Below are 27,441 nucleotides of genomic sequence, written 5' to 3'. Positions count from 1 at the left end.
AATGGACTACTTTTAAAAGCAAGAAATATTACGGATATAAAAAAAATTTCCTGCTAATTCCTGAATCAGTCTGAAAATCCTGAAAATCCCAAAATTTTGTCCGTCACAAAAGGTACACTGTATATATACTTCACTTGTTTCAATATATTTATGAGGTGCTTTAAAAATGTTATATTTCCTTTTGACTTTTGGACGAACTTTAAAGTAGCTACATTATTCGTCTGAATATTAGGAAACTGCTGATACCAGTGATATGCATGCATGATGCATCCATCCATTCCAGACGAACTGTCTAGAAAGGTGTTAATTCTATCTTTTCCTTTGGTATACAAGCTGTATCAAGCTGTCTCCATGCAATCAGTTAGTGCAAAGCATGTAGTAGACGTTATCTACAGATATTAGGATTAACGGGCGCCGATTATGCGCATATAAGATATTTAAAGCTGAAGATTCTGAATGTCATGCAGAGACCTAAATATTAAATATACCAAATTTGTCAAACCAATAAGTAATTGCATGCTAATACTAAAATCGCGTTGTTTCTTGACGACAAGCAAAGATTTCGCGATTAATGAAATCATGGCCAGAATTTCTAGCTAAAGCTTCCTGAGAAGCTTCCAGGTAGCCGGGGGGGGGGAGTATATATATTAGAGTACTTAGTACAAGTTACAACAAAAGAGATTGAATATCTCCAAAAGAATAAATACATTTAAGAAATCATGTTAGAATTGATAAAATCACACTGTGATAAATTGATGCACAGTCACGTATCATGCTGATGGCTCAGATGTCTATGTACGTCTAATTACAAAGTCTAATATACGTTTTAGATCATGAAATATTCAAATTAAATAATTCAAATATTTGTTAAAAAATGTTGATTTAAATACGCCACAATTCGCAAAAATACAAGATGCGCCAATAAGCAAACGGGTTTTATTGAAAAAAAATTAGTCATTGATCATTCTTAGTTATATTCCCTGTTATTCTTCAATATTTGACGCATTGGTGGTCTTAAAACACACATAAACATCTGCAGTAAATAAGGACGCTTTCTATAAAGGTAATATATATATTTTTTAATTTGTCGAATTGGTTTAGAATGCTTATAGTGTTTAATATCAACTGAGTGCATGCATGGGAAGCGACTAAACTTATTTGTTCATATATGTGTATCGACTTCATCCCACATGATTGGGGGGTTCATCCACACTTCGAGTTTGACCGACAGTTAACATTTTCAAGGTCCAAGCAATCCGGCCGAGCGCGATCAGTCGGCAACACGTTCGATCTTTGCCCAAGAAATTTTTGCCCAAGCTGGGGCCTGGGCACATACACGAGACAAGTCGAAGTTTACTGTCGTTGAGCAATCAAGTATATTCGAAAACAAATTCGGAAAAATCGCGTCGGGTTCCCGGCAAATCCTCTCCGACGAGTCTGTATTAATTGGTATTATATATATATATATATATATATATATATATATATATATATATATATATATATATATATATATGTATATATAGCCTTATTGTTTGGCTTCCGCGTGTAATAAAGTGATCATTGACTGCATGATCTTATAATGTTAAGGTAAATTAACATGCACGATGGCACAATTTTTTAAAATACACATACTTTCAAATGTACTTCCATTGACAATTACATCGAAATATTTCAGCTCAGTTGTTCAATAAATAGATAATTTGGTTTTCCATTTTTAACTTACCACCGTTTAAGCAAAACGCCTTTCGAACAACTGGCTCCTGAAATGCACTCTTTCAAAGTCGCGTTGTTCATGCATTTTGAGAAATATTCAGGCTGTGGCACACGGATCCGCCAATCCGGATGAATTTCGAACTGCATGCTAAAGGAGACCGGACGAATCCGGTCCCGTGTGAACGCAGCCTCAGTTTAAGGCTATATGTGCATGCACACGAGTGTCGTCAGTTTTCTAGCGTTTTCAAAATCATTATTTTTTGTCTATTTTATTGTTTAGACGCCCTGTCCACACGATCCAAGGAAAAATATGCTTAATATGTTAATTAAATCAGCTACTATACTTCTATTTTAAATTGACGATGTTTGAAACAGTTTTGGTATGAAAACGAATGTGAAAACGCTCGTAAACGTTACCATGTGCACATAAGCGGCATAAGCGGCGCTGTTTATTTGATCCCGCTCAGCCGAGATTAACGAAGCAGAAGTTGATTTTGAGATATTGAGGCCAAATTTTGGGGCCAAACTTTGCCAAGCTCTTAGGCGAGCCATGCAGTGGGGTGGATTTAGCGTTAGTCCAAATAAATAGTAACAGTTCACATTTGGTTATAAACATTTTGAAATCGATAGATTTTAATTCGAAAATATTCGCCTTTTGAATCGGAAGCAACACTGTGGATGCAACAGTGTGCCAACAGCGTGGATATCAAGGTCCTTCTATATCTAAGGTAATCTAACAATACGGTAGTCTGCTACGGTAATTATTTTTACTATAGCATCCCCCATGCACTGCATAGCATCCCCCATGCACTGCATGCGACAGGTGCATGAGGTTTTTCTTCGAGGAATCTAAAAATAACTCTAACCACAAACATATATTTTAACATCCCTTACATCCCTGGTGCTTGCATATTTCTGAACTTCACCTTGTGGTCATCGGCTGACTGTATGCCCCTACAAAAGTGCACTGCATGGGTCCATATCCCTATATATATCATGACAATATGTAGTGTAATAGAAAACCAAAGACGCCGGAGCTGCCCCTTAGCCTTGTAGCAAGGGCAAGGAGGGCGAACGGATGTCTTTTCATTACATTAGGATTAGACATTCTATATCTTGAGTAGAAGTACAACCATGCATTGAGCTTTAAGAATAGCACAATCGTCGGGTGAAAATCTCCCAGACACCGAAATTATCGGGAAAACATGACGAAAAGTTCAATCAACATTTTGTTCAAACATTTTGCAAACATTCTTTGTTATGCGCTGCTACAGGCTGAAGTGTCCCTTCAATAAAATCTGCCCCCTTCGCCTGCGCATCCTTCCGGTGTTAGAAAACGTCTGTATATATGAGTATATCTAACGTAAAAGTTATTCTTTTAGTCTCGTGTTAATCTTCAAATGCCGTTCGATCAGGCATCTTTGCAATAGTCACTATAGTCACTCGCTAAAAATTCTTGAAAAATTACTAAAAATGGTCACGAAAAGTTTTGAATAGCAATTTTTCAAATTCAGCGCAAAACTTAATTAATATTTGCTTTTTATGGCAACCTTGGAACTGAGAAGCATTAATTATCTCTTGTATAACTGAATAACTCATAATTAACATTTGTCACTTATTAATCTCACAATAATTCTCACAGTCTCACGATTAATATTTTGCGGTGTTTCGCGTGGATCAGATATAGCATTAGAGAAATAACCCCAGTCTTTGTATCATCAGTCCGATGCTTAGCTGCACGAGTTTTCATTCGTTAATTCTTCTAGTTTTATATGGAAAAAGCGGAGGCCCTTTGTCTTTGCATGAACATAATCAATATCCAAAGTATCCTTAGTCTGCGTCCCTAAAATAATACACCATGTTCTATACTCATTTAAAGAAAGAGTGAAATAGATTATGTAAAATATCAACAAACTATACAACTTCTTATATCAATAATCTTTTATAAAGTGTGCTTAGAAACTTAAACAAACCACATTTTTGTCATAAATAAAATTCTTAATAGAACGATGTTAGACATCGACAAACTATATAACTTTTTATACATCAATATAAAGTGTGCATGGTAATTCAAACAAACCACACTTTTGCCATTTCTTAATCTATAGCTACGTTCTATTTTCATGCATAGAAAAAGTAATTATCTTTTGTGTTTATTAATTTTCAACATCAAACAAGCCAGCGAGGCGAAATAATGTTAAATAAATAAGAGGATTAGAAAAATTAAAATACGTTTCTCATGTCGATATCGATTTTAAATGACAATCGTACATTTTGTACAGTATATGAATTTCCAATTTACTTTAAAGTTCATGTGAGGCTGGCATGATTATACGTTCCTGTTAGTGATATAAGACTACTGTAATAACTGTGACACAGCAATTTGACGTGAGATATATACGTATAGCCACTGACATGTTCGTGACTTGTTTTTGACTTCAATGTCGTCTTACGTCTCTTTAATTTGTTCAGTTTTAAATTTGCTGTAATGCCGCTCGTCTTCCAAGCAAAACAATGTCCGGAAGATATCAATATAAATATTTAGACAATTTGAACACATTATTAAATTGACTGGTTACATCAATTGTATAAGTTCACTGAAGCTTTTAAAGAAAGAAGAAGAACTTCAAGACTCAAGTCATTAGGATTTTGTTAAATAAGAAAGTTTGCAAATACAGACATATTTATTATTTCGGAAAGTACAACGGATCAAGAAAAAAAGACCGTGCGGCTTCACTGCCGGTTGAAGTGCATTGTATTCCCATTGCAAAAAGGTATTGTATTCGGCATTGTGTTTACATGTATATCCATGGGATTTAAAGAGAGACAAAGAACTTTTAAAATGAATGAATAATATTATCCATATACACAGGATGTATGAAAAACTGCAAATATATATATGCACGAGATCATACATTAGAGTTTCGATGGCTGTTGCGACTAATTATGTATGTTCAGGGTTTTGTCATGAAGAGTGTTCCAAACGTTATTCCAGCGCCTTCAACCTCCGTCTAAAATCGTTGGTAAATCTGTTGCGTGTTAACTCAGCCATTCGTAATCGGACTTATTCTGAGCATTTTGTTGTGTGCTTATTTTGATAGAACTGCACGTGGAAACGTAATTAGTTGCGCATGCAGCCATTCAACTTGTAATATACGATCTCGTGCATACAAATTATCGTGTTCGCAGTTTTTTTGCAGTTTTCTTTTCACCCTGTCTGTATACACCTTTTCTGTGCATCTACTGACCCCTCCGTTCATAGAGATGGTATTGTGGGATGAAATTTTTTAACTTGTAATGTGGGAAGAAACTCTTTTTAAATTCATACCGAATACATCGTCCGTAATTCTATGATGATCACTGGCTTGCAAGCTTGCCTATATCACAAAATGAAACTGATAATAGGAGCTAAAGAATGAATGACAGGAGACTCGTAAATCATTTTTTTCTGTTTTCGTTCTCATTTATGGAAATTTTTCTAAAAAAGCGTATGCATGCACTTGCAGCTGGCTGCATTCTAATTATAGCAATCATTTTTATGGTGTCACGTTTTAATAGTAAGGCCTTGTTACACGGTGCATTTTTTCTTGCAACTTGCATTGTAGTTCTACTTATTTAAGAGATGCAGATTAACGCAGAGTCTTCACTTTACTTTTATCGCACAAACAGTGCAGACTATAGGTATATTCAATGTCCAAAAAATATACACCCTTCTCTCAAATTGTTAGGCTGAATAATTTCTTAATAGTTATATAGCTTTTTGCCTCTACATGGTAAATTGACCTCACCCAAAAGCCCTCGTTTGCGGCAACAGGAGGTGTATGTATTTAAGAGGCGACCCCAGAATTTCTAAAATGTTTTAAATTCATATAGTAACTCTAATAATACGTACCTTAACTACCGAGATAGTGTTTTTAACATCCTATAAAGCAGAGCTTAGCGTCAACTTATGCTGGCATAATTGTTACCTCAGACAATAGACCATGTTCGCGATATTGCATTTTCGCAATACCAATATATGTTTGGTAACTAATATGATGCATCCACGTCACGTAAAACAATGGAAAAGACCTTTCGTATACAATTAAGTCACATCGACACTGTTTTGGCTATTAACAAGTAAAAATTTTTAAAACGTCTTACAACACACGTGCACATAAGACAAAAAAAATTACTCTCATGAAAAGAATTCTCGTGCACGCGTCAAAACAGGATGTTTGCGCAAAGTCGTGAGACTAAAACTTGGAATATATTCTATTTAAGGTGATTCCAAACTCGTGGTCATTAACTAAGCCAATTTTTTGGCAAAATACAAAATGGGTCACCTATAACGTACATTTTACATTTTATGGAATATATAGCAACACATGGAAAGACATTTAAAACCAGATCATTTCACAATCAGCCTTTTCTTAAGTGTTTTCTCAAAATTTCAATCCTAAACAATCATTATGGCTTTGCTAAAAACGATTTTATCACCTGTCATTTATTATGTATTCGCGTGCAGCTGTCGGCCATGATAACGGGGTAAATATATTGTGCTAAGTTTGCGTCAGAAACAAGTTTTGTGTTGATGACGGCAGTGCGTATTTTCATGCCTTATATATAGGGACCCATCTTGCCAGGTATTTAATTCATCTAATTTGTAATATACGTGTGTGGTTATAGATTCTCTAATCGATTATTATTAAATGTAATCTATCAGTTTTAAAAATATAATGGAAATCTGACTACAGTATTGATATGTTTCTTTCATTAGAATCAAGCCTTGCTATAGGCAATTTAAGCTGAATAAACAACTATTACAAAAGCAATCTTCAACCATCGGCATTGTAGTGATTATAATTATAGGGAATTATGAAACGGGAGGGCCATGCGATTTCTGTGTGGGTAACGCGCTTATATGTTCACTTTGATCATGTATGAATTGAAGATTAATGAAAAATCAAAAGTTATACCAGGTTATTCTTATAACATATATATTATATATACTTTTATATATAGCTACACCGTATAAGTCATCAATTTATAGTCTCTCTCTATATATATATATATATCATGTATGAACATTGTTCAGTTTTATCGATCCCTAAAGCTTTATAAAATTTTAAAAACACACGAACTTAAAATAGGAAGTCCTATATTCATATATCATTAATATATGCCATCACTTTTTTAGACTTTACAATCATCAATCGTCAGTATAAAACTGATCATCGGTGTTTATTTTACTTTTTAAGACAGGTTTTCAGCTTTATTTTATCGTCAAAGGTATAGTATTTATTATATTAATTATCCATATAACTCCTTGAGTGAACTTTCACGCATCTATATACATGCATGATGCGTTATACATGGGGCTAGAGTGTTCAGTCAAAAGTCAATTAAACATCCGCTGGGAAACGCGACTTGCATTGTCATTACCGCACTATCAATGATTGCTATCAAGTCGCTGTGCCTTCATTCCTAATGTAGGCTAAATTGTTTTTTTCATATTCATCGTTACGCAATCCAAAATCGGCTTTAAAGATGAGAAGTAATTTCCTTAACGGCACTGTAAATTTATATATAGGCTTCTTAAACGTCGCGCCCGCCGTGCGGTTGTCGGGCCCGGAATGCGGCCAAGAATTGCGGAAGTGTTTGATATAAGTCGTGTATTTCTTGAAGGAAAAAAAGGAAAATTGCGTGATCAAATAATTTGGATTAGAATATGATAAAATTTGTATATGCATGTGTACGGACTTGGCCATGACTGTACTATATTATACTTTTAGGTTTTAGCGAAACGTAACCGCGATATATATACATTTTTGCCGTTTTTTTATTGTGGAAGGTATTATGATGATGGAATGCATATACAAGTCCATATAGAGACACCAGGGGTCATGCATCATCCTAATGCCTCCTATCTTCCAAAATGGGTAGTTCTATAATTGGAAAATGGGCAGTTCTAAAACTTAAAATGGGCAGTTCTAAACTTGTTGCTACAGGATAAAAAATTGTTTATGTAAATATCATACAATAAATGTATTTCCTCTTTTCTTCTGCCCTCTTGCATATACATTTATACATACAGAGGCTTATTTAAAACAGTCTAGGGGCTTTTAGTTGTCACAGTATATATATAGTCATAATTGTAGCATATAAGATGCATGCATTAACATGCCATGCATGCACGTGTGTAAAATGTATGGCACATATTTTAATTGTAGCCTTTAGGAAAAACACATAAAATCAAGCCTCCTATATACACCTCGGTCGACTAGTGATTATTACGAAGACCGTAAAATAATTAGTAGTATATATATATAGTGATTTGTAGCAGATTTAAACGACTAGAGTGCTTAATAGGGCCAGCCTAGAGCGTTAATAGAATAAAAGTAAACCAAGACAGTAAGAATTTCAAAACACGCACGAAATGTTTACACGCACAAAACTGAAATTATATAATATTTTAAATAACTTGATTAAGATACATATTAAAAAATGCCGGAAATGAGTGAAGTAGTGCGAAACTTTTCACGCAAAACCCTCAGGAAGGTTGAAGAGTGTCCTTTTCTCGCTTCTTGTTGCTGAATAATAACATTATTTTAATTTCGTATAAAATGGAAAAACGTCGAGTCGGCCGCAGCACAGCTGCAACAATATTGTGCTACACCTATATATTGTGTCACATATATATTGTCCAGAACTGTTTACTCGGCGTATAGCACTCATGCATGATTAGCATTGTTTATATATACACACCTGATTCAGGATGTACACATGCAATATTGCTACAGCCTGTTGTTGTTGAAGGCGGGCGAATTTTTTTTCTATAAAATAAAATACGGCTCACACGTTGTCCTTCGATAACCTTAGTTACTGAATGTTGAGTTACTTGAGTGTATATTATTAGCGAGTATCAGCTTTATTGATATTCCATTTTGGTATAGGATAACCCTTTTTTGAATCCAATTAATCAATGATATATACTATAGTCATAATAACAAAGTTTGTTATATAATATTATTATACAAAGATTTTTCGATAACATGTTAAGTCAGTCTTGTGATTACTACCGGTTGCAAGTTATATTGGCTACTTTAGATGTATAACATTTTCCAAATTAGGCGTCAGTATATTGTTTGTAAAGTTTGAACCCGACATCCGAGTAGACCCCTTTAAACAACCCAACCTTTATTATATTGTTTTTCACTCGATGAAGGTTTCAAGAGGTATATACATATAGGAACTTATGTTTGCCTGATTAATGTTGCGATCTAGCCCTAGAAAGACGTGTAATTAATAAGCGGTGAGTGCAGTCGTATATATATTAAACATATGTAGCGAAAATAAATATATTATACATATATATTATGGCTAATTATATACATGCATCAAAAATATTTGTTGCTGAACTACTCATCTGGAGGCAAATATATGCATCGCATATTCCTGAGGTATATCGAAAACGTTAGTTCATCTATATCAGTATATACCTATCCGCATGCATGCAGCGTGCATATAGGCAAAATAACTTGGTTGACTATAATGAATTTGGAGAGAGATCAATTATCAGTCATCCAATTTTTTTATTTTATATATTTATGAGTATATTTATCATAGGTTCATCAAGGACGAGGTAATAATTAAATACTATGGTGATTTTAAGGGCAAGGTGTTGGTTTAATAAGAGATCAAGAGCTTTCAACTGTTATTATATAAAACTACTGTTATATTGGCAGGCACTGCGGCAACACGTATATAGGAGATTTTAGGTATTTTCGTGCCAATCAGAATCTGTTTTGCTCAACAATTTCAATAAATTTGTCTGTGCTTGCATGGAATTTGAGGGGGGGGGGGGGCAGTCTCCCGTCATTAAGATAACATAATGCTATTGTTCTAATTTCGATTGTAAGTGATTTTAATATATATATATACCTATATATAATTTCAAATATAAACGGATACCCATTCAGTTCATTTTGGCAAAGTTTGACTCCGAATAGTTTGTCAATATTGTTCGGTTACAGCGGAAATGTATATTGACTATAGTCTATAGAGTTGCGTGCGTCATCAGTCTCTCGACAAAGTTAAAAAGCATTAAAAGTATAGGATGTTTTCAACATTTCTCGCAAAGCTAAAGATACTCTAGACTAGAAGTATTGCAGTTTGTTTTGCAATGAGCTCATCACGTCTCGCCATCTCTCGTGCATGTATGAACACGGGTATATATCCCGAACCCATGCATGCATGCCAGACCTCTTTAGCTGTTAACTTTCTTTTTGCAAAAGATTGACGGTTTTTCTCTATCAGTTTTAACAATTTAAATAAACCTGAAAAAATGGTGATTCTCTGTTAGCATGCATGTGCCAGAAAATTAAGGCGTATAGGGTTCATAAAGACAACTGTCGACGTTCATGACGTGAACTCATCAATGATGATTGATTATTTGAAGAATCATTTATAGCTTTGCATGCTATTACTTATTATTTCACATGCAGCCGACACCCGGCGTGCTAATTCATTTTAATAATTAATGTCTTCAAAATTAATGTTTTTATTCACCAAAATCAATTACCTCTGAATGCCACTAATCGAAAATTTGTTTTTGAAATCCCTGACTGCCCTATACAAAATTAACACTGCATGTTCGGCATTAGTCTTAACTGTTGCGAACCAGTCATTTTCATCGATGAGAAATAGTCCGGATGAAATTTGTCTGTATTTCTGTATTCAAATCGGCCATCAGTGTTAACTGCACACATAGAAATATCCATATCACTTCAGCCATTTTGACAAGTTAACGACGCCTAAATGGAACCAGGAATAAATATTGAAATGCGGCTAACGCGGGCGAGATCTCGTCAGGCAGTTTTTTTTTAATTTTATGTCTTCCCCGATATAATATTAAAACTATAAATCAAAAATTTGTTTACCCCCATACAGATAGATAGACTTGCCAAAAATACGGTGATTCAAAAGGTTCTTTTTACCGTAGAGTGGGTCCAATGGGTATAGCCTTTGTTCTTCATGACTGAGGGCTGTTTTACTACGCGGAATCAGTTTGCACACAGGGAAAATTTTCTGGTGGCTAATAGAAAAAAGCCTTGAATTTAACCTGTACATTATTTTCTAATCTTACGTTACATAAAGCCACAAATCAAATCAATGATGCATAGAACCTAAAGGGTTGGTGTGTTGCATTATGCACATAAATTATTCGCCTAAATTAATTTTGTAAGTTTAGATCTTCAAGTATTGAAAATACATGCACCTTTGCTACTTTCAGAAAACAAAAAATGGCTTCACCTACGCAACACCCGGCTTCACGTACAATAATTGCCTTGATTGGTATCGCAGCAATATTTGGTAATGGACTCGTTCTCTGGGTTTTCTTCCGACGACGAAAAAAATCAGTAAAAACGGCCTTCGATATATTCATCATCAACTTGGCTGTCTCAGACTTCCTCGCTGGAATATTCATTCTCTTCGGTCGCTTCGTTTTTCAGCCTCCGATCCCAGAAAATTACTCAAACGCAATGACGTATTGTTATCTATTATGGGGAGGTTTTCTCTTATTCGGTTGTGGGTATGTGTCCATATACACATGCTTGGTTTTGACGATCGAGCGTTGGTTGGCGATAGTGAAGCCTCATTTCTATCGAAGAATTAAAGCCAAACATGCCATGGTTACTATCACTTTTGTCTGGGCCTGGGCTTTTCTTATTAACGCCACAGTGTTCTTCAGTGTAAAGGCTGACTTTGATCGAAGAGCATGTTACTGGTTAGACCCAAAAGCCGGAAGGGCTTTCTTCGCATTTGTTGAAATCAGCATGTCCAGCGTCTTGCCTTTCGCAATTATCATCTTCCTCTACCTCCACATTTACTACAAAGTTCGTAGAATGAAAAATTTAAGAAAAAACAACGAAGATTTCAAAAGAAGACTCACGATCATCGCGTTGGCTGCGTCAATCGCTCTAATTGTTGGATGGTTGCCAACCAAAATCAGTTTCATGTTGCGGTATACAAGCGTTGGTGGAAAACATCTTGGAGGAGCTGCTCATTTGGTCTTTATAATGCTCTCGCTGAGTAATAGTTTTATTAACCCAGTTCTCTATGGACTGTACAGCTCAAAGTTTAGAGATGAGTACAAAGGAGTGCTCAATGATATTCTGTGCATGTTGCCAAAATGCAAAAATGAAGAGGAAGGGATTACGGAAGAGACTAGCGACACTTAGACCAACACTGAATCGTACTTGTGCAAGTTTTATTAAAACTTTTTGAACTTATTGAAACCCTAGTGTGAATCTTGTATTAGGGACATTGGCTGGCAGGAATAGTTCAAACGAACTTTCCTTTTGTCCTCTTTATATAGCATTCTTACCAATTTCAATACGTATAAAAGCATGATATTCCGTCGCTTAAATGTATTTTTGACAGGTCATAATAAGCATATCAGTTGCCTCGCGGAAAAGCACGCAATTCGGCGGGCTTTCATTAGCATCATGACAGAAGCATTTCCACTCGAGGTTACTGATGGGATAAACTGTCAAACTCAATATTTCTAGAATTCTATCATTCTTTTAGTGCTCACATTGAACATTTTACTATTGTCATTGACAAGTGACACTTAACGCAGTAACTTAACTTAATGCAGAAATAGCTGTACAGCTTGTATTTGTATATACGGGAATTCTTACCCAGGGCTGCTTTCTACTGTTGCAGTTTTCATACGCAAGTACACGCGCGTAAAAGTCAAAATCCTTATATACGTCATATTTGAGAAAGCTAGGAGAATAAATCGAAAGAACTTAGTTTTCCGCATATTTTAGTATGCATTTGTTGACCATTAATCACCGTTAAAGCATTTATATTTCTCCGCCCGTAAAAAAACGTGACAGTGGAAAGCAACCCATACAGTGATACAAATGTAATGATGTAAATATACCTTGAATCTAAGGGGCGAGGAACTATATTTATAAATAGAGAAGGACACTGATGGAAAAAGACACTTTCTCGTGTGGTAATCATGCACGTCAATTATTGACAGCGTAATAGTTCTAAACACATTTTGATGTTCTCAAAATAGAAAGGGGGCAAATGAATGCGCCAAAATACTTCTACCCGGCCCGGTTGCGGGCTCTTGAATAAATAAATATACATAGTTAATGCAGGGTTATGTAAAATCATATTTTCTTCTATTACACGTACTTATAGAACATTTCTTGCGTTGTTTTTGGAGGACTTGCAGAACTTCTAGAAACTCTTTTGGATTATTTGGAGATGATTTTATCAGTTGAAAAGTGCTGTTATGATGAAGCGCGGTAAGATATTTCACTTAGTTGTAAATCATTCTTGTGTATTTTGAACAATTTGAGCAATTCAAACTTTGATAGAAGTTCCCCTTTCCCTTCGGTCCGCCTCAGCTAATTAACGTCTTCTAAAACATTAAAGTATCTTAAGTATTGCGGATATATTCGACAAAGGCTAAAGTCTTGTAATGTTTTGTTATTTCTAGTTATACTATTTACTTAATACCATTTTAAATGATCAAAATGTCTGTAGTTCGCTGCTTATGCAGCATCAACCTGCTCTTTACATGCACCCACACATTCCAAGAGTTTACGGAATACATCAGTAAACACTTGTTTATACTCATTCCTAAACTTAGAGCTGTAAATTCCATAGAGTATTGGATTAACAATGATAGTGCTTAGCGATAAAATGTTCAAGACCGAATGAAGATTTCCATCAAGATGTTTCTCTTTCGCTGCATTGAAATAGATTATAGTGGGCAGCCACGCAACAGTTAGGAACACCGAAGCAATCAAAGCAATGATTGTTCTTCTTTTTCTTAAATATTCTTTAGGTCCCCTAAAATTCCTCACTTGGCGAATTCTGTTGTAAACTTGGCAGTAGAGAAGAATAATGATTATGAAAGGCAGGAAACCAAGCATGCTGATATCAATAAATGCCACAAAAGCTCTCTCTATTTTGGGCTCCACCCAATAACAAGATCTTTTATCGAAGTTCGCATCGATGCTGAAGAACATAGTAGCGTTAATAAGAAATGCCCAGACCCAAACAAAAATCATAGCAACCATGGCGTGTTTAGGTTTCACTCTCCAGTAGAAATGAGGCCTCATTATTGCCAGCCAACGTTCAATTGTCAAGGCCAAACAGGCGTAAATGGACACATACATCAAACCGTGTAGGAGATATGCCCCCCATAATAAATAACAATAAGTCATTGCGCTTGTGTAGTTTTCTGGAATCTGAGGTTGGAAAAAAAACCTGCTGGAGAAAATGAATATTCCGGCAAGGAAATCTGCAACGGCTAAATTGATGATGAATATATCAAATGAAGTTCTTTGGGAAGACTTTCTTCGCCGGAAGTAGACCAAAAGAACAAGTCCATTACAAAGAATTCCTGTAATGCCAATTAATGCAACAATCGTACGTGATGCTGGATGTTGTAATAATGTTGTTTCCATTTTCGATCCTGAAAATGATAATAGTGAAGACATTTGGCTAAGTGCAGGTGGTGGGCTTTTCGCAGGCGAACACCCTATGTACTCTGTTTACTATGCTCCAGCTTTGTTAAAAATGCACAGCGATGCCTGCGAATGCTGTCATGCTTATAAGATAAGAGTAGAGACAAATTTGTAACCGGACTATTTCTATAATCGGTAAAATTAAGACAGACTGTTGATCACGTCAATAGCCTTTTCTATGCAAGAAAATGAGAAAAAAGAGCGTACGGGGAATTACTAGAAATGTAATGTTTGGTTGCGAAATATTGTGAAATGCAGGAAGTCTATAGCCTTACAAAGTTGGAAAATTTTGTATACTTTTTTACTACAAACGGAAATTGTTACCACGTTCAGGCAAGGTAACAATATTTGGTTTATAGTGAGTTTATAGTAATTATAAACTCGCGAGTTTATAGTAATTAACTGTGCAATACTAAAAGTAGTGCAAGTACTTAATCGCAAAAAAAACTATAAGTAGGTTGGTTATGATTTTCCTAGATTGCTAGTGCAGAACAAGTTAATACTCCAATATAAAAACTCTTTTACTTTACACTTTGCAACGTTAAATCCTAGTTAACTCAGAAATACACAACTCTGATTGGCCAATTCTGTCCTAAACTACAGTTAAAAGTTAACTAATCTTTTATACAACTGGGGCAGCAATTAAAAGATATTTAAACAAATATGCAAATTATTTGTCCGTGATTTCTGGCCATTATATGTCCGTGATTTCTGGCCACGGCTATATTTTACAACATTTTGCAACGAAAACTTTTCATTACTTATTTTAGTACGCTCTTTTCATCTGTGGTAATTTGATTGCAATTTCTTGCATAGATGAAAAAAAATATAGTCTATAATGCAAAAGCTCTATACTACAATAAGATGAAAATCTGTCCTTTAACACGCGGAACTCGTGATAAAGCGATACTCTGTTAAGTGTGTCAAATAATCTGACAACCATAAAATCATGAACTATAAGGTATCAAGTGGTTTAAATTCGATGACCTATCACTGAGAATTTAGCTCATTTGGAATATGCGTAAAACTGCCCTGTCTCTCTCGTAAAATACTTAGCTTTGGAATGGTATATTAACATATGACAATTGACAGTTTGGTATAAGATTACAAACCTTTTCCAGGGTAGAGAACAGATTTCACGTCTTCTTTGAGCGAGATGTTGACATTAATGGACCTAAATAAGTTGATACGACCACGTTTTAGGTCGATGGCGTGACATGCACGGAAACCCAAATATTATAAGAGAATGAATCACGCCCAACAAAATCCATATGGTTTGAAAAAAAAGTGGTTTGAGGAAAAAGTAGACTTTTGATATTGGATTCGGCGTCAAATCATTCCTGGCACAAATTGCATGGTATATATTATAGACGTGAAGAGGTTAAGACCCACGATCAGCTAATCAATCGGTGGGCCACTGTGGTTGCTGGGCTTCTGTGGTCAGTGGTTGTTGTGGTTGGTAGGCTTCCGTGTGGTCGGTGGGGCTTCTGTGGTCGGTGGGCCAGTGTGACTGGTGGGCTACTGTGTTTGGTGCCCCCAATACTCAAAAGCTTGGGTCTCATTTGTTACCCGGCGAACGTGATTACTCGAAGTGCTTTATTCTTTTGAACAAAAAGATATATTGATACACAATACAATACATCGCAGACCGTTGGTTGTATATGAAAACTAAGTTTACGGAAATTTGAGATTGTCAATGTTCGCTTAATGTCCGGCATATTCTTTTCTTGGTCGGCAAGGCGATACATCCTGCGTTTCGAGTGTGTGTTTGAGCTATAGCAGACGCAAGGCTAGTGGCATCTCAAACGGAATAACAGGAAAGCCATTCACAACCCACACAAGGGGGGAAACTAAAACAGGAAAAAAATAGTATGAACACAACTAAAAAGACAAACCTACATCGTGACAGAAATTCTCTCTATATGCTGTTCTTCAATTCACCCATGTTCCGTGACGCGGCTTTCTCGATTAGGAACGTGACCGATGTTCGCCATTCCAAATTCATCTATTCCTCTTCGAGTGAAAGGGCTTTGATTTCATGCAAATTGTATAAAGATTATCCAATGAATGGATTATGGAGCATCTTTGCCTTTCATCATTTTTTGCTCATGTTGGCGGCATCCTGCCTATATACGGTGACATAACAATTATGATAACATTATTAGTCTGTTCATTTTTGAAAACAATATAACAACGTATGGCAGTGGAGTAATATGTATATATGTAATATAATATTACATATGCCCATATTCATATATGCATTCATGTTAACAGACTGTAAAGACAGTCATTCAACTCATTTACTGGTTTGAGTTCTCCGTACCGAATCGATATTGTTGTATGTATATGACTTGCAAATTGCGCGGGGAAGCAATATTCGTGTGCACTTTTGGCGCGGATATAACACGACAACCGGAGTTAAGAGCCTCAACCGCCAGAGAGTCTGAAAGGTAGGACGGTTTTCTTGGCTGAAATTTTGAGATTCATCAAATCATGATTTTATGTCTTCAGAGTTCAGATGTATTTTTTCATGAAAGAATGCAATTCTACTTAGTTCTCAAGGAAATAGTTCTTTGAACGAAAAAGACCCCGAAATTTCGAAAAATGACGAAATTATAATTTTTCTTTTCGTCCCCCGTTACCAATTTACCTGAAATTTAAAAAAAATAAAAGTTTGATTTTATGTGTTCAAATGCATTGTTTCCGTAAAAAAAATGTAATCCCACCGAGACTTGAACCATTTTTAAAGATATTTTGAAGCGAATCTTGAAATTTTTAAAAATTGACGAAAAATAAGACACTTTTCCCTTGTTCGTGATCCCTCGTTACCGATCTTCCTGAAATTTTAACTTCATCAAAGTGTGATTTTATGTGTTAAGATGCATTTTTTTCGCGAAAGAATATAATTCCACTTAGTTTTGAACCATTTCGAGGTATTTTGAACCCAATTTAGAAATTTCGAAAAATTGACCAAAACGTTTTTTCTTCCTTTTGTTTCCCCGGTACCGATTTTTATACCAGTTTTGAAATTCATGAAAGTATAATTTTATGTGTTCAAATATATTGTTGTCTTCAGAGAATGTAATCTTGCTCGTTTTAAACAATTTCGAGGTATTTTGTGTTAGGTTTTGAGGCGTAGCCATTTGCCACTGCTTCAACCAAGTACAACTTTACACGACAACTTTAGTGTATGACAGTTTATTCACTCTGATATTACAGGACAGGATTACATCAATATATAAGAGGTTACATGGTAATATGTTTAGGACGTATAACATTTCACTTTACATTTATATAGCCATATTTGGTCTTTCGTTGAGTTAACTTTGCTTACATATATATCTATGGAATTTATAGAATTAAAGATATTTACATTCATATCGATCATCAAGAATATGATAGAGCATAGTTTAACATTTTGAAGCGAATCTTGAAATTTCGAAAAATTGATGGAAAATACGATTCAGTCCTTTGGTCCCCTGTTACAGATTTTCCTGAAATTATGAAGTTAATCAAGGTATGTATTTAAATGTATTTCTGCGGAAGAATATAATTCCACTTAGTTTTAAACTATTTCCATCCATTTTGAACCCAATTTTGAAATTTTGAAAAATCGACAATAATTAATTTTTCTCAGTAGTTTGGTCCCCCGTTGCCGATTTTAATAAAATTTTGAAATTTTTCAAAGAATAATTTTATATGTTTAAATGTATTGTTTTCACAAAATAATGTAATTTTACTGAGTTTTGAACCATTTTGAGGTATTTTGAAGCGAATTTTGGAAGTTACGATTTTTCTTTTGGTCCTGCGCCAACAAATTTTAAAATTAATTAACCAAAAATTGACAACTTTTGAAAATTCTCTAAAAAATAGCTTTAAATGTTTTCTAACGCTAATCTCTTTAGTTTTTTAGCATATTTGATTGGTTTTCGGAACATCAAAAAAGTCGTTCATTTTCGCTAAAATGGTAAGGGTCCCACAATCACCAAATACCTTAATTTATTTTAAATTGTTACACGAAAATTTGACAGGATGGATTTTCTCGAGACTGAAAAAAAATACACTTTTCTTTTTTTTCATAAAATTATTTTTGGGAGAATGACTATGGACAGGGAATATCGGGATTTTTACAGATTTACAGCTTTGAAAAATTTTGTTTTTGAAATATTGAAAAAGTCGTCAATTTTGGCGAAAATGATAAGGGTCCCACAATCACCACATTGAACAATGTAATATATACTAAACCCACTTTCACTAATTCACTTAAGGCCCTGTTACACGGTGCAATTTTCCTTGCAACTTGCAATGCAATTCTACTTTAAAGAGATGTAAATTTGGCAACTACCGAACTTTTGCGTCTTTGATTATAATCCATAGCTTTTCTTACACTTACATTTTGAAGCTTCACTAAATTACATCTCTTAAAAGTAGAATTGCATTGCAAGTTGCAAGAAAAATTGCACCGTGTAACAGGGCCTTTACATTGATTTTTTTTCAATTTTTACACGAAAATTTGACAGGTTGATTTTACGATTACATTTTTTCACTTTTTTGGAATTCTCTCATTTTTTTGGCGGAGATGAATAAAATTTTATTTATCTTACGTTGCCTTGTGTCGCGACACAAGTAACCCAGGCAAATAAATTTCATTTATCTCAGCAGAAAAATTTAAGAGAATTTCAAAAAGTTAAAAAATATAAACTTTTCTAAAATGTAAATTCTCGTGAAAATCACCCTGTAAAGTTTTTTGAAAGCGGAAATTTTTCACTTTTTTCAATTTCAGTCTTTTCAGAAGGCACATGTTTTTTAATTGTTTTTGAATTGCGATTTTTTTCAATCTTTAAGTACTTTTCGAACGTCTCTCCTGAAAGTCTGTAAGTTTTTTAACTTGTCTCTCCGGCTGTACTTCTTGCAACCTTAAATGGGGCGCTGCTAGTTTTTATATAATATATATGTCAGGTTGGGATCAACGCACTATCCGGTGGCCCAGTGGTAAGTTTTCGGCCTACCAGGTTGTAAGCGTGGGTTCGAATCCTGCATGGGATAAGTTCGATTTTTCCCACCGAAATTACTATTTAATTTAAAATTCTTCTAAAAGGATTAGGTCAAATAAAGAACAATAGCTTTCGACAAATGACGCGGTGGTCTAGTGGTTAAGACGTTCGTCTCGCACTCCGAAGACAAACGTTTCAACACCTGGCAATGAAACAAAATTAGCCTGGAAAATTTCGGTGTGATTTGGAATGTTTAAAACAATTAAAAAACTTCTCGGCCTTTCCGAAAGACTGTAAATTGAAAAAAATTTGAAATTAAAAAAAAACACCAAAAAAATTATTGCGTTCAAAGGTACCTGAAAATTGAAAGAAACGCACAAGTAAAATAAGTTTTAAAAACACATGTCTTCTAAAAAGCCTGAAAATGAAGAAAGCCAAACGGAAAAAAAATTAATAATTTCCCGCTTTTAAAAAACTCATGTTTACTTACCTTAATTTTTTTTCACGAAAATTTGACAGGGTGATTTTCTCGAGACTGAAAAAATTTAATTTTTTTCACTTTTTTGAAATTCTCTTAGATTTTTTTTTTGACGAAAAAGTATTTTGTCTTGGGCTACCCTGTGTCAAGCCAGACACAGGTAGCCCAAGACAGACACAGTAGCCCAAGACAAAATACTTTCGCGTCAAAAAAAAAAATCTAAGAGACCTTTAAAAAAGTGAAAAAAATTAAATTTTTTCAGTCTCGAGAAAATCACCCTGTCAAATTTTCGTGAAAAAAAATTAAGGTAAGTAAACACGAGTTTTTTAAAAGCGGGAAATTGTTTGATTTTTTCCCGTCTGACTTTCTTCATTTTCAGGCTTTTTAGAAGACACGTGTTGTTAAAACTTTTTTACTTGTGCTTATTTTTCAATTTTCAAGTACCTTTGAACGCAATAATTTTTCTTTTGGTTTTTTTATTTCAATTTTTTTTAAATTTACAGTCTTTCGCAAAGGCCGGGAAATCCTTTAACTGTTTTACACATTCCAAATCACACCGAAAATTTTCAGGCTAATTTTGTTGCATTGCCAGGAGTTGAAACGTTTGTCCTCGGATTGAGAGACGAACGTCTTAACCACTAGACCACCGCGTCATTTGTCGAAAGCTATTGTTCTCTAATCGACCTAATTCTTTTCGATGAATTTTAAATTAAATAGTAATTTCGGTGGGAAAAATCGAACCTTTCCCATGTAGGATTCGAACCTACCCTTACAACCTGGTAGGCCGAAGCCTTAACCACTGGGCTACCTCAATAACATATATATTAAGGCTGCTATCAACAACCAATCCTACGGCCCAGTGGTTAAGGCTACGGCCTACCAGGTTGTAAGGGAAGGTTCGAATCCTACATGGGAAAGGTTCGATTTTTCCCACCGAAATTACTATTTAATTTAAAATTCATCGAAAAGGATTAGGTCAAATAGAGAACAATAGCTTTCGACAAATGACGCGGTGGTCTAGTGGTTAAGACGTTCGTCTCTCAATCCGAGGACAAACGTTTCAACTCCTGGCAATGAAACAAAATTAGCCTGAAAAATTTCAGTGTGATTTGGAATGTTGAAAACTGTTAAAAGACTTCTCGGCCTATCTGAAAGGGAGTGTACATTGAAAAAAAATTGAAATAAAAAAACACAAAGAAAATTATTGCGTTCAAAAGTACCTGAAAATTTGAAAGAAACGCACAAGTAAAATAAGTTTTAAAAACACATGTCTTCTAAAAAGCCTGAAAATGAAGAAAGTCAGACGGAAAAAAAATTAACAATTTCCCGCTTTTAAAAAACTCATGTTTACTTACCTTAATTTTTTTTTCACGAAAATTTGACAGGGTGATTTTCTCGAGACTGAAAAAATTTAATTTTTTTCACTTTTTTGAAATTCTCTTAGATTTTTTTTTTGACGCGAAAGTATTTTGTCTTGGGCTACCTATGTCAAGCCAGACACAGGTAGCCCAAGACAGACACAGGTAGCCCAAGACAAAATACTTTCGCGTCAAAAAAAAAATCTAAGAGACCTTTAAAAAAGTGAAAAAAATTAAATTTTTTCAGTCTCGAGAAAATCACCCTGTCAAATTTTCGTGAAAAAAAATTAAGGTAAGTAAACATTAGTGTTTTAAAAGCGGGAAATTGTTAATTTTTTTTCCGTTTGACTTTCTTCATTTTCAGTCTTTTTAGAAGACACGTGTTTTAATAATTTCTTGGGGGTTTTTTTATTTCAAATTTTTTTCAATTTACAGTCTTTCGCAAAGGCCGAGAAGTCCTTTTAACTGTTTTAAACATTCCAAATCACACCGAAATTTTTCAGGCTAAATTTATTGCATTGCCAGGAGTTGAAACGTTTGTCCTCGGAGTGAGAGACGAACGTCTTAACCACTAGACCACTGCATCATTTGTCGAAAGCTATTGTTCTTTATTCGACCTAATTCTTTTAGAAGAATTTTAAATTAAATAGTAATTTCGGTGGGAAAAATTGAACCTATCCCATGCAGGATTCGAACCTACGCTTACAACCTGGTGGGCCGTAGCCTTACCACTGGGCCACCGGATTGGGCGTTGATCCCAATCTAACATATATTATATAAAAACGGAAGCGTACTAATGGCCGTAGTAAAAAAGTATACAAAATTTCCAACTTCGCATAGCTATATTTTCTGTACTTTACAATATTTTGCAGCCAAACTTACCGATTTTATTAAATTTAGGACGCACTTTTCGGAAATTTCCTTTTTGTTGCCTAGATCAAAAGTTGGTCTATTATGCAAAAGGTCCATGATACATTGATAATGTTCAAAATTTTATGAAGATCGGTAACGGGGACCAAAAGAAAAATCTCGGTCAGTTTTTCGAAATATCAAAATTTTGTTCAAAATACCTCAAAATGGTTCAAAACTGAGTAGAATTACATTCTTTCATGAAAAAAAATCCATTTGAACACATAAAATCATACTTTCACAAATTTCAAAACTTCAGACAAATCGGTAACGGGGGAGCAAAAGAAAATCGTAATTTTCGTCAGTTTTTCAAAATTTCAAAATTCTGTTCCAAATACCTCGAAATGGTTCAAAACTTAGTAGAATTACACTCCGTCATGAAAAAAATCCATTTGAACACATAAAATCATACTTTCGCAAATTTCAAAATTTCAGACAAATCGGTAACGGGAGAGCAAAAGAAAATCGTAATTTTCCTCAGTTTTTCAAAATTTCAAAATTCTGTTCCAAATACCTCAAAATGGTTCAAAACTTAGTAGAATTACACTCCGTCATGAAAAAAATCCATTTGAACACATAAAATCATACTTTCACAAATTTCAAAATTTCAGACAAATCGGTAACGGGGGAGAGCAAAAGCAAATCGTAATTTTCGTCAGTTTTTCAAAATTTCAAAATTCTGTTCAAAATACCTCGAAAAGGTTTAAAACTGAGTAGAATTACACATTCCTTCGTGAAAACAATCCATTTGAACTCATAAAATCATACTTTCACAAATTTCAAAATTGCAGACAAATCGGTAACGGGGGAGCAAAGGAAAAATCGTAATTTTCGTCAGTTTTTCAAAATTTCAAAATTCTGTTCAAAATACCTCGAAAAGGTTTAAAACTGAGTAGAATTACACATTCCTTCATGAAAACAATCCATTTGAACACATAAAATCATACTTTCACAAATTTCAAAATTTCAGACAAATCGGTAACGGGGGAGCAAAGGAAAAATCGTAATTTTCGTCAGTTTTTCAAAATTTCAAAATTCTGTTCAAAATACCTCGAAAAGGTTTAAAACTGGGTAGAATTACATTCCTTCATGAAAACAATCCATTTGAACACATAAAATCATACATTCCCAAATTTCAAAATTTCAAACAAATCGGTAAACGGGGGGAGCAAAGGAAAAATCGCAATTTTCGTCAGTTTTTCAAAATTTCAAATTTGGGAATTTAATTCTACTCAGTTTTGAACCATTTCGTGGTATTTTGAACTGAATTTTGAAATTTCCAAAAACTGACGAAAATTACGATTTTTCCTTTCTCCCCCGTTATCGATTTGTCTGAATTTTCGAAATTTGCAAAAGTATGATTTTATGAGTTCAAATGGATTGTTTTCATGAAGGAATGTAATTCTACTCGGTTTTGAACCATTTTGAGGTATTTTGAACAGAATTTTGAAATTTCGAAAAACTGACGAAAATTACGATTTTTCTTTTTCTCCCCCGTTACCGATATGAGAAAGAACACATACTTCAAAAACAATCCATTTGAACACATAAAAATCATACTTTCGCAAATTTCGAAATTTCAGACAAATCGGTAACGGGGGAGCAAAAGAAAAATCGTAATTTTCGTCAGTTTTTCAAAATTTCAAAATTCTGTTCAAAATACCTCGAAAAGGTTTAAAACTGAGTAGAATTACATTCCTTCATGAAAACAATCCATTTGAACTCATAAAATCATACTTTCACAAATTTCAATACTTCCGGATGGTGTTAAAATCACAAACAGGAACCAAAGAAAAAATTCGGCTCAAAATACCTCGAAATGGTTCAAAACTAAATAGAATCACATTCTTTCACTACAATAAATGCGTTAAAATTATACTTTGATTATCGGCAAAAATCGATAACAGGGGACCAATAGGCACATAGCTACATGCAGATTGTGCTCAGAAACGCTTTGGCAATTTTTTGGACGTTGAGCAACTTTTTTAGAAAAAAAGAAACTTTGAGCAACTTTTCTAAAATTGCTAGATTTTGGCACCTACGAAGCTCTTTAATCACTCTTAAAGAATTTCCATAAGACTACAAGTTTCGTTGTGAGTAAATCATTTTCCCAACTCATAATTATTGTGCTAATTGTTTTTTCTGTTTACTCTATAAAAAGACTTCATAATAGTTAAGAAGCTAAATTGTTTATGCAACGTTTAACACTAATCTTTAAACACTTGAGTTTGAAAGAGTGATCAGTTATGTTGCCGACCGTGGATTTGCTAAAACGAAAATATGAAACGGAGCATCAATTTCTATGCGGAAAGCACCGAGTTTTATAAACAGATTGTTTTCCCATTTTACCAGATCCTTTTTTTATTTTGAGCAAATTTTTTAGCAACTTTTCAGCCTTTTAGAGCAACTTTTTGGCCGGCATCTTTTTCAGCAACGTTTTCACGATTTACTAGCACAATCTGTCAGTGCCCTTTGGCCTTTTGGAAAATGGCTTAAAATATTACTAAGACTAATCTGGTTTGTTTTTGGAACATTATAAATTCGTCGTCAATTTTGGCCAAAATGATAAGGGTACCTCTTACCACAAAATCATACTTAAAAGAATTTAATTCAGTTTAGCTTTGAGCCATTTCGATGTATTTCGAGGTTAATTTTAAATGACGAAAACGACTATTATCAGTTTTCCTGAAATTTTGAATATCATCATAGTATGATTTTTGGTATTCAAGGGAATTGTTTTTATGAAAAAATGCAATTCTACTTAGTTTGGAATAGTGGAATTTCGAAAAATTGAATAAACAAATGGTTCTTTTGGTCGTCCCGTTACCTTTTTTCTTAAAGTCCTGAAGTTTATCAAAATATTATTTTATGTATTGAAACGTTTGTTTTAATGAAGAAATGTAATTCTAGTTACTTTTGAACCATTTCGAGATGTTTTGAACCGAATTGTGAGCGTCTCCCATCTTCGTCTTTAGGAATATCCAAAATGCAACGAACATGAAGTGGTCGCGGGGGGAAAGGAAATATAATTATTCACGTTCAGCATTAGTTTGTTTTGAAATTTTTGTTTCACGGTCTGTTAATCAGTCACTGGCCACGAATGGTGCTGCATGTGATTAACTATTCTCCTCAAAACATCCTGAAGATAATGAAGGATCACGTATCATCACGCATGCATGGGTCATACAATTAAGTCAGTTTTTTTTTCGGATCGTGGAGCAATCCCAGCAATGGTGGTCGTCCTTTTAGGAACAAGAATGCGGAAGGTCTGCATGTATTGTTCTTTCAATGGCTGAACCACATTTTTCAATATCAGGAATTGGACTACTGCATGGGCTATTAATACTTGATAAAAATTAAGTAGAATACAGGACTAACAATACTGTGTTGTTGAACTAACATCGCGTCGAAAAACAGGATACTCTAAGTTTAGATTCAGGAAAGGACAAAATATTCATTTTTGTCAAGTGGAATTAGACGAATATCTTCGCTTTGTTGCCGATAGAGAACGGTTTGCCTCGAAAGAGAACAGTGTATCGGGAATTGAACCCAGTAACCGTGTTTACAGTCAGATCCATTAATTATTAACTTATTTATATTCTAAGGGAGATTACGCCACAAGAAAATGAATGCTGGGTTGAGAAACAATCAACTTTTTATCGAGTAGATGCTGCTATGTGAAACGGGACTTAAAGATATGGATATAAATGGCTACCATGATATATGAAGTTCGTACGTGAAAAGTTTTGAATGGAAAACCAACCATAAACGCGGTTCCGAACACACGGACACTGTTTTACGAGGGAAACCAGAGTTCCTGGAGGAAAACCCTCACCGAAAGCCGGAATCAAATACAAAGTACACAAAAAGTTCGGGATTTTATTAACACAAAATTTCATGTATTACAAAGCGTGTGTGTCTTTTTCATGTGTTACAAAGCGTGTGTGTTTTTAGGCTACGTTAATTAGCTATGGAAATCAAGAGGCATGGAAACAAATCATTTTTGTCCTACTTTTATTAATACTTCATTGTGCATGTGTTACAAAGCGTATGTTCTCTTAAATTACAGGAGTAGTATGGTAATACGGCAATATTTTATTAATTGCCGCGAGTATTACTGATACTTAACTGATAAAACTGATATAACTGATTACTGATAAAGAAGTCATTCTTATTTACACACAAATTTTATTTTACAGAAGAACAGTGCAGATTACGTTTGGCATGTTTTATTAAGTGTGCAAGTCTTTACAGTGTGCTTTTTTGTTTCTTAATGCTCGTGACAAACTTATTGAATATATGTGCATGTTTATTTAACTTATCAGCCTCCCCCCTTGATGCATGACAACCACTATATTGACTATATTAAAATTGTAGTATGTTGTTTCGTAGTAAAAGACACCAATAAAGCATGCATGTGTGTATATAGCTATGTGTATGTGTGTATGTGTAGTTATCTTATTCTATCTAAAAAACTATGTACCTATAACGTTCCGTCTTGGATGGTATATAGTGTACTGAAGGATAGGACCCATCACATGCACACAGATTGCAGAGCTGAAGAAATTTTATGCATGCAAGCTCTGTTCTCTTAAAACTGAAATTATTCTTCTGACAAATCATAGGCAGTGTTTCTAAGAGTTTTTTTTTTAATTGTTATAAACTGTGCAGCAATATTTCAAGGAAGAGATTTGGCATAAACATTTTTATAAGTTCGGCCTATAGCTGAATGAAGTAAACTGCCCTTATAGAAACAGCATAAAGTAAATTAATTTTCCTTTTACTGCACATTTTTTGAGTCACGGCATAAAGCCAGAGCAAACTGTTTTAATAGAAACAATTTTGAAAAAAAAATGAGAAATTTTTAGAGCAGAGGCATATAGCCAAAGCAATTAGCTATATAAGCGGTCGAAACGAAGTACAAATATTTTTCCCGAAAAAAAACTTGTACGTTTTAAGAACTAAGGCAACCTGTTTTTATAGATATAGAGCTAAGTACAAATCTTTTTGCAAAGCGAAATTACCCTGGGTACGAAGGTTGCACATTTTAGAGCCAAGGCATATAGCCAATGCAAGCTGCCCTTATAGAAACAGCGATAACAGTATGAAATATTTTTCTTTGAAAAATTTACTAAACATTTTTAGAGCCAAGGCATGTAGCCAAAGCAAGCTGTCCTTATAGGAACAGCAATGAAAATAACACTGCAACGTTATTAGATATCCCAAGATACCTGCTAACACTTCGAACCACTCAGCAAGGTCAAACAGTACAGACGAAAAGTGGCGCCTTTCTTTTCATAAGCACTGCTCGATGATGCAAAATGATTGGAAGTCTCACAGAGACCGTGGAAAAATAATAAAGTTACAATGCCACTGCCAATGTTTGTCTCTTGTTTGATTTCTAACTATAGTACGAATGGCGTATATATCGCCAAGGGATGACACGA

General features: G+C 34.5%; 2 protein-coding genes and 1 long non-coding RNA gene across 7 annotated transcripts; 2 read left to right on the top strand and 1 right to left on the bottom strand.

Annotated features, from left to right (window-relative positions):
• The first annotated feature begins 23 nt into the window (after window positions 1-23).
• Window positions 24-12,906, top strand: LOC114522390 (neuropeptide FF receptor 1-like). 5 transcript variants are annotated; one of them, XM_028543078.1, is made up of 2 exons: window positions 24-112; window positions 10,991-12,906. In XM_028543078.1, the coding sequence occupies exon 2, from the start codon at window positions 11,001-11,003 to the stop codon at window positions 11,937-11,939; it is 939 nt and encodes a 312-aa protein (XP_028398879.1). In that variant the 5' UTR covers window positions 24-112; window positions 10,991-11,000; the 3' UTR covers window positions 11,940-12,906. The 5 variants fall into 5 exon arrangements, with proteins under 5 accessions (XP_028398879.1, XP_028398896.1, XP_028398864.1 ...); XM_028543095.1 differs by lacking the exon at window positions 24-112 and adding an exon at window positions 1,045-1,063; XM_028543063.1 differs by lacking the exon at window positions 24-112 and adding an exon at window positions 2,286-2,444.
• Window positions 12,907-13,202: 296 nt separating this feature from the next.
• On the bottom strand, window positions 13,203-14,195 carry LOC114519235 (somatostatin receptor type 5-like). The gene has a single exon (XM_028539334.1). The coding sequence runs from the start codon at window positions 14,193-14,195 to the stop codon at window positions 13,275-13,277; it is 921 nt and encodes a 306-aa protein (XP_028395135.1). The 3' UTR covers window positions 13,203-13,274.
• A 2,299-nt stretch (window positions 14,196-16,494) lies between these two features.
• LOC114522463 lies at window positions 16,495-25,989 on the top strand. Its single transcript, XR_003686907.1, has 3 exons — window positions 16,495-16,705; window positions 17,613-17,772; window positions 25,600-25,989. It is a non-coding gene; the product is annotated as an uncharacterized LOC114522463 (long non-coding RNA).
• Window positions 25,990-27,441: the final 1,452 nt, after the last annotated feature.

Source organism: Dendronephthya gigantea, unplaced genomic scaffold (assembly GCF_004324835.1).
Source record: "Dendronephthya gigantea isolate DGI-Jeju-01 unplaced genomic scaffold, DenGig_1.0 000000F, whole genome shotgun sequence".
In the NCBI taxonomy this organism is placed as follows: domain Eukaryota; kingdom Metazoa; phylum Cnidaria; class Anthozoa; order Malacalcyonacea; family Nephtheidae; genus Dendronephthya; species Dendronephthya gigantea.
The sequence above is the reverse complement of the archived record's forward strand: the minus strand, read 5'-3'. Positions and strand labels throughout refer to the sequence as shown.

What these genes read in the sequence shown, in the direction of transcription:
- LOC114519235 (XM_028539334.1), bottom strand. Translation starts at nt 14,195, where the DNA reads ATGGAAACAACATTATTACAACATCCAGCATCACGTACGATTGTTGCA.
- LOC114522390 (XM_028543063.1), top strand. Translation starts at nt 2,395, where the DNA reads ATGCAACAGTGTGCCAACAGCGTGGATATCAAGGTCCTTCTATATCTA. An exon ending in AAGGTCCTTCTATATCTAAG is followed by an intron (nt 2,445 to 10,990) that starts GTAATCTAACAA and finishes TGCTACTTTCAG; the next exon opens with AAAACAAAAAATGGCTTCAC.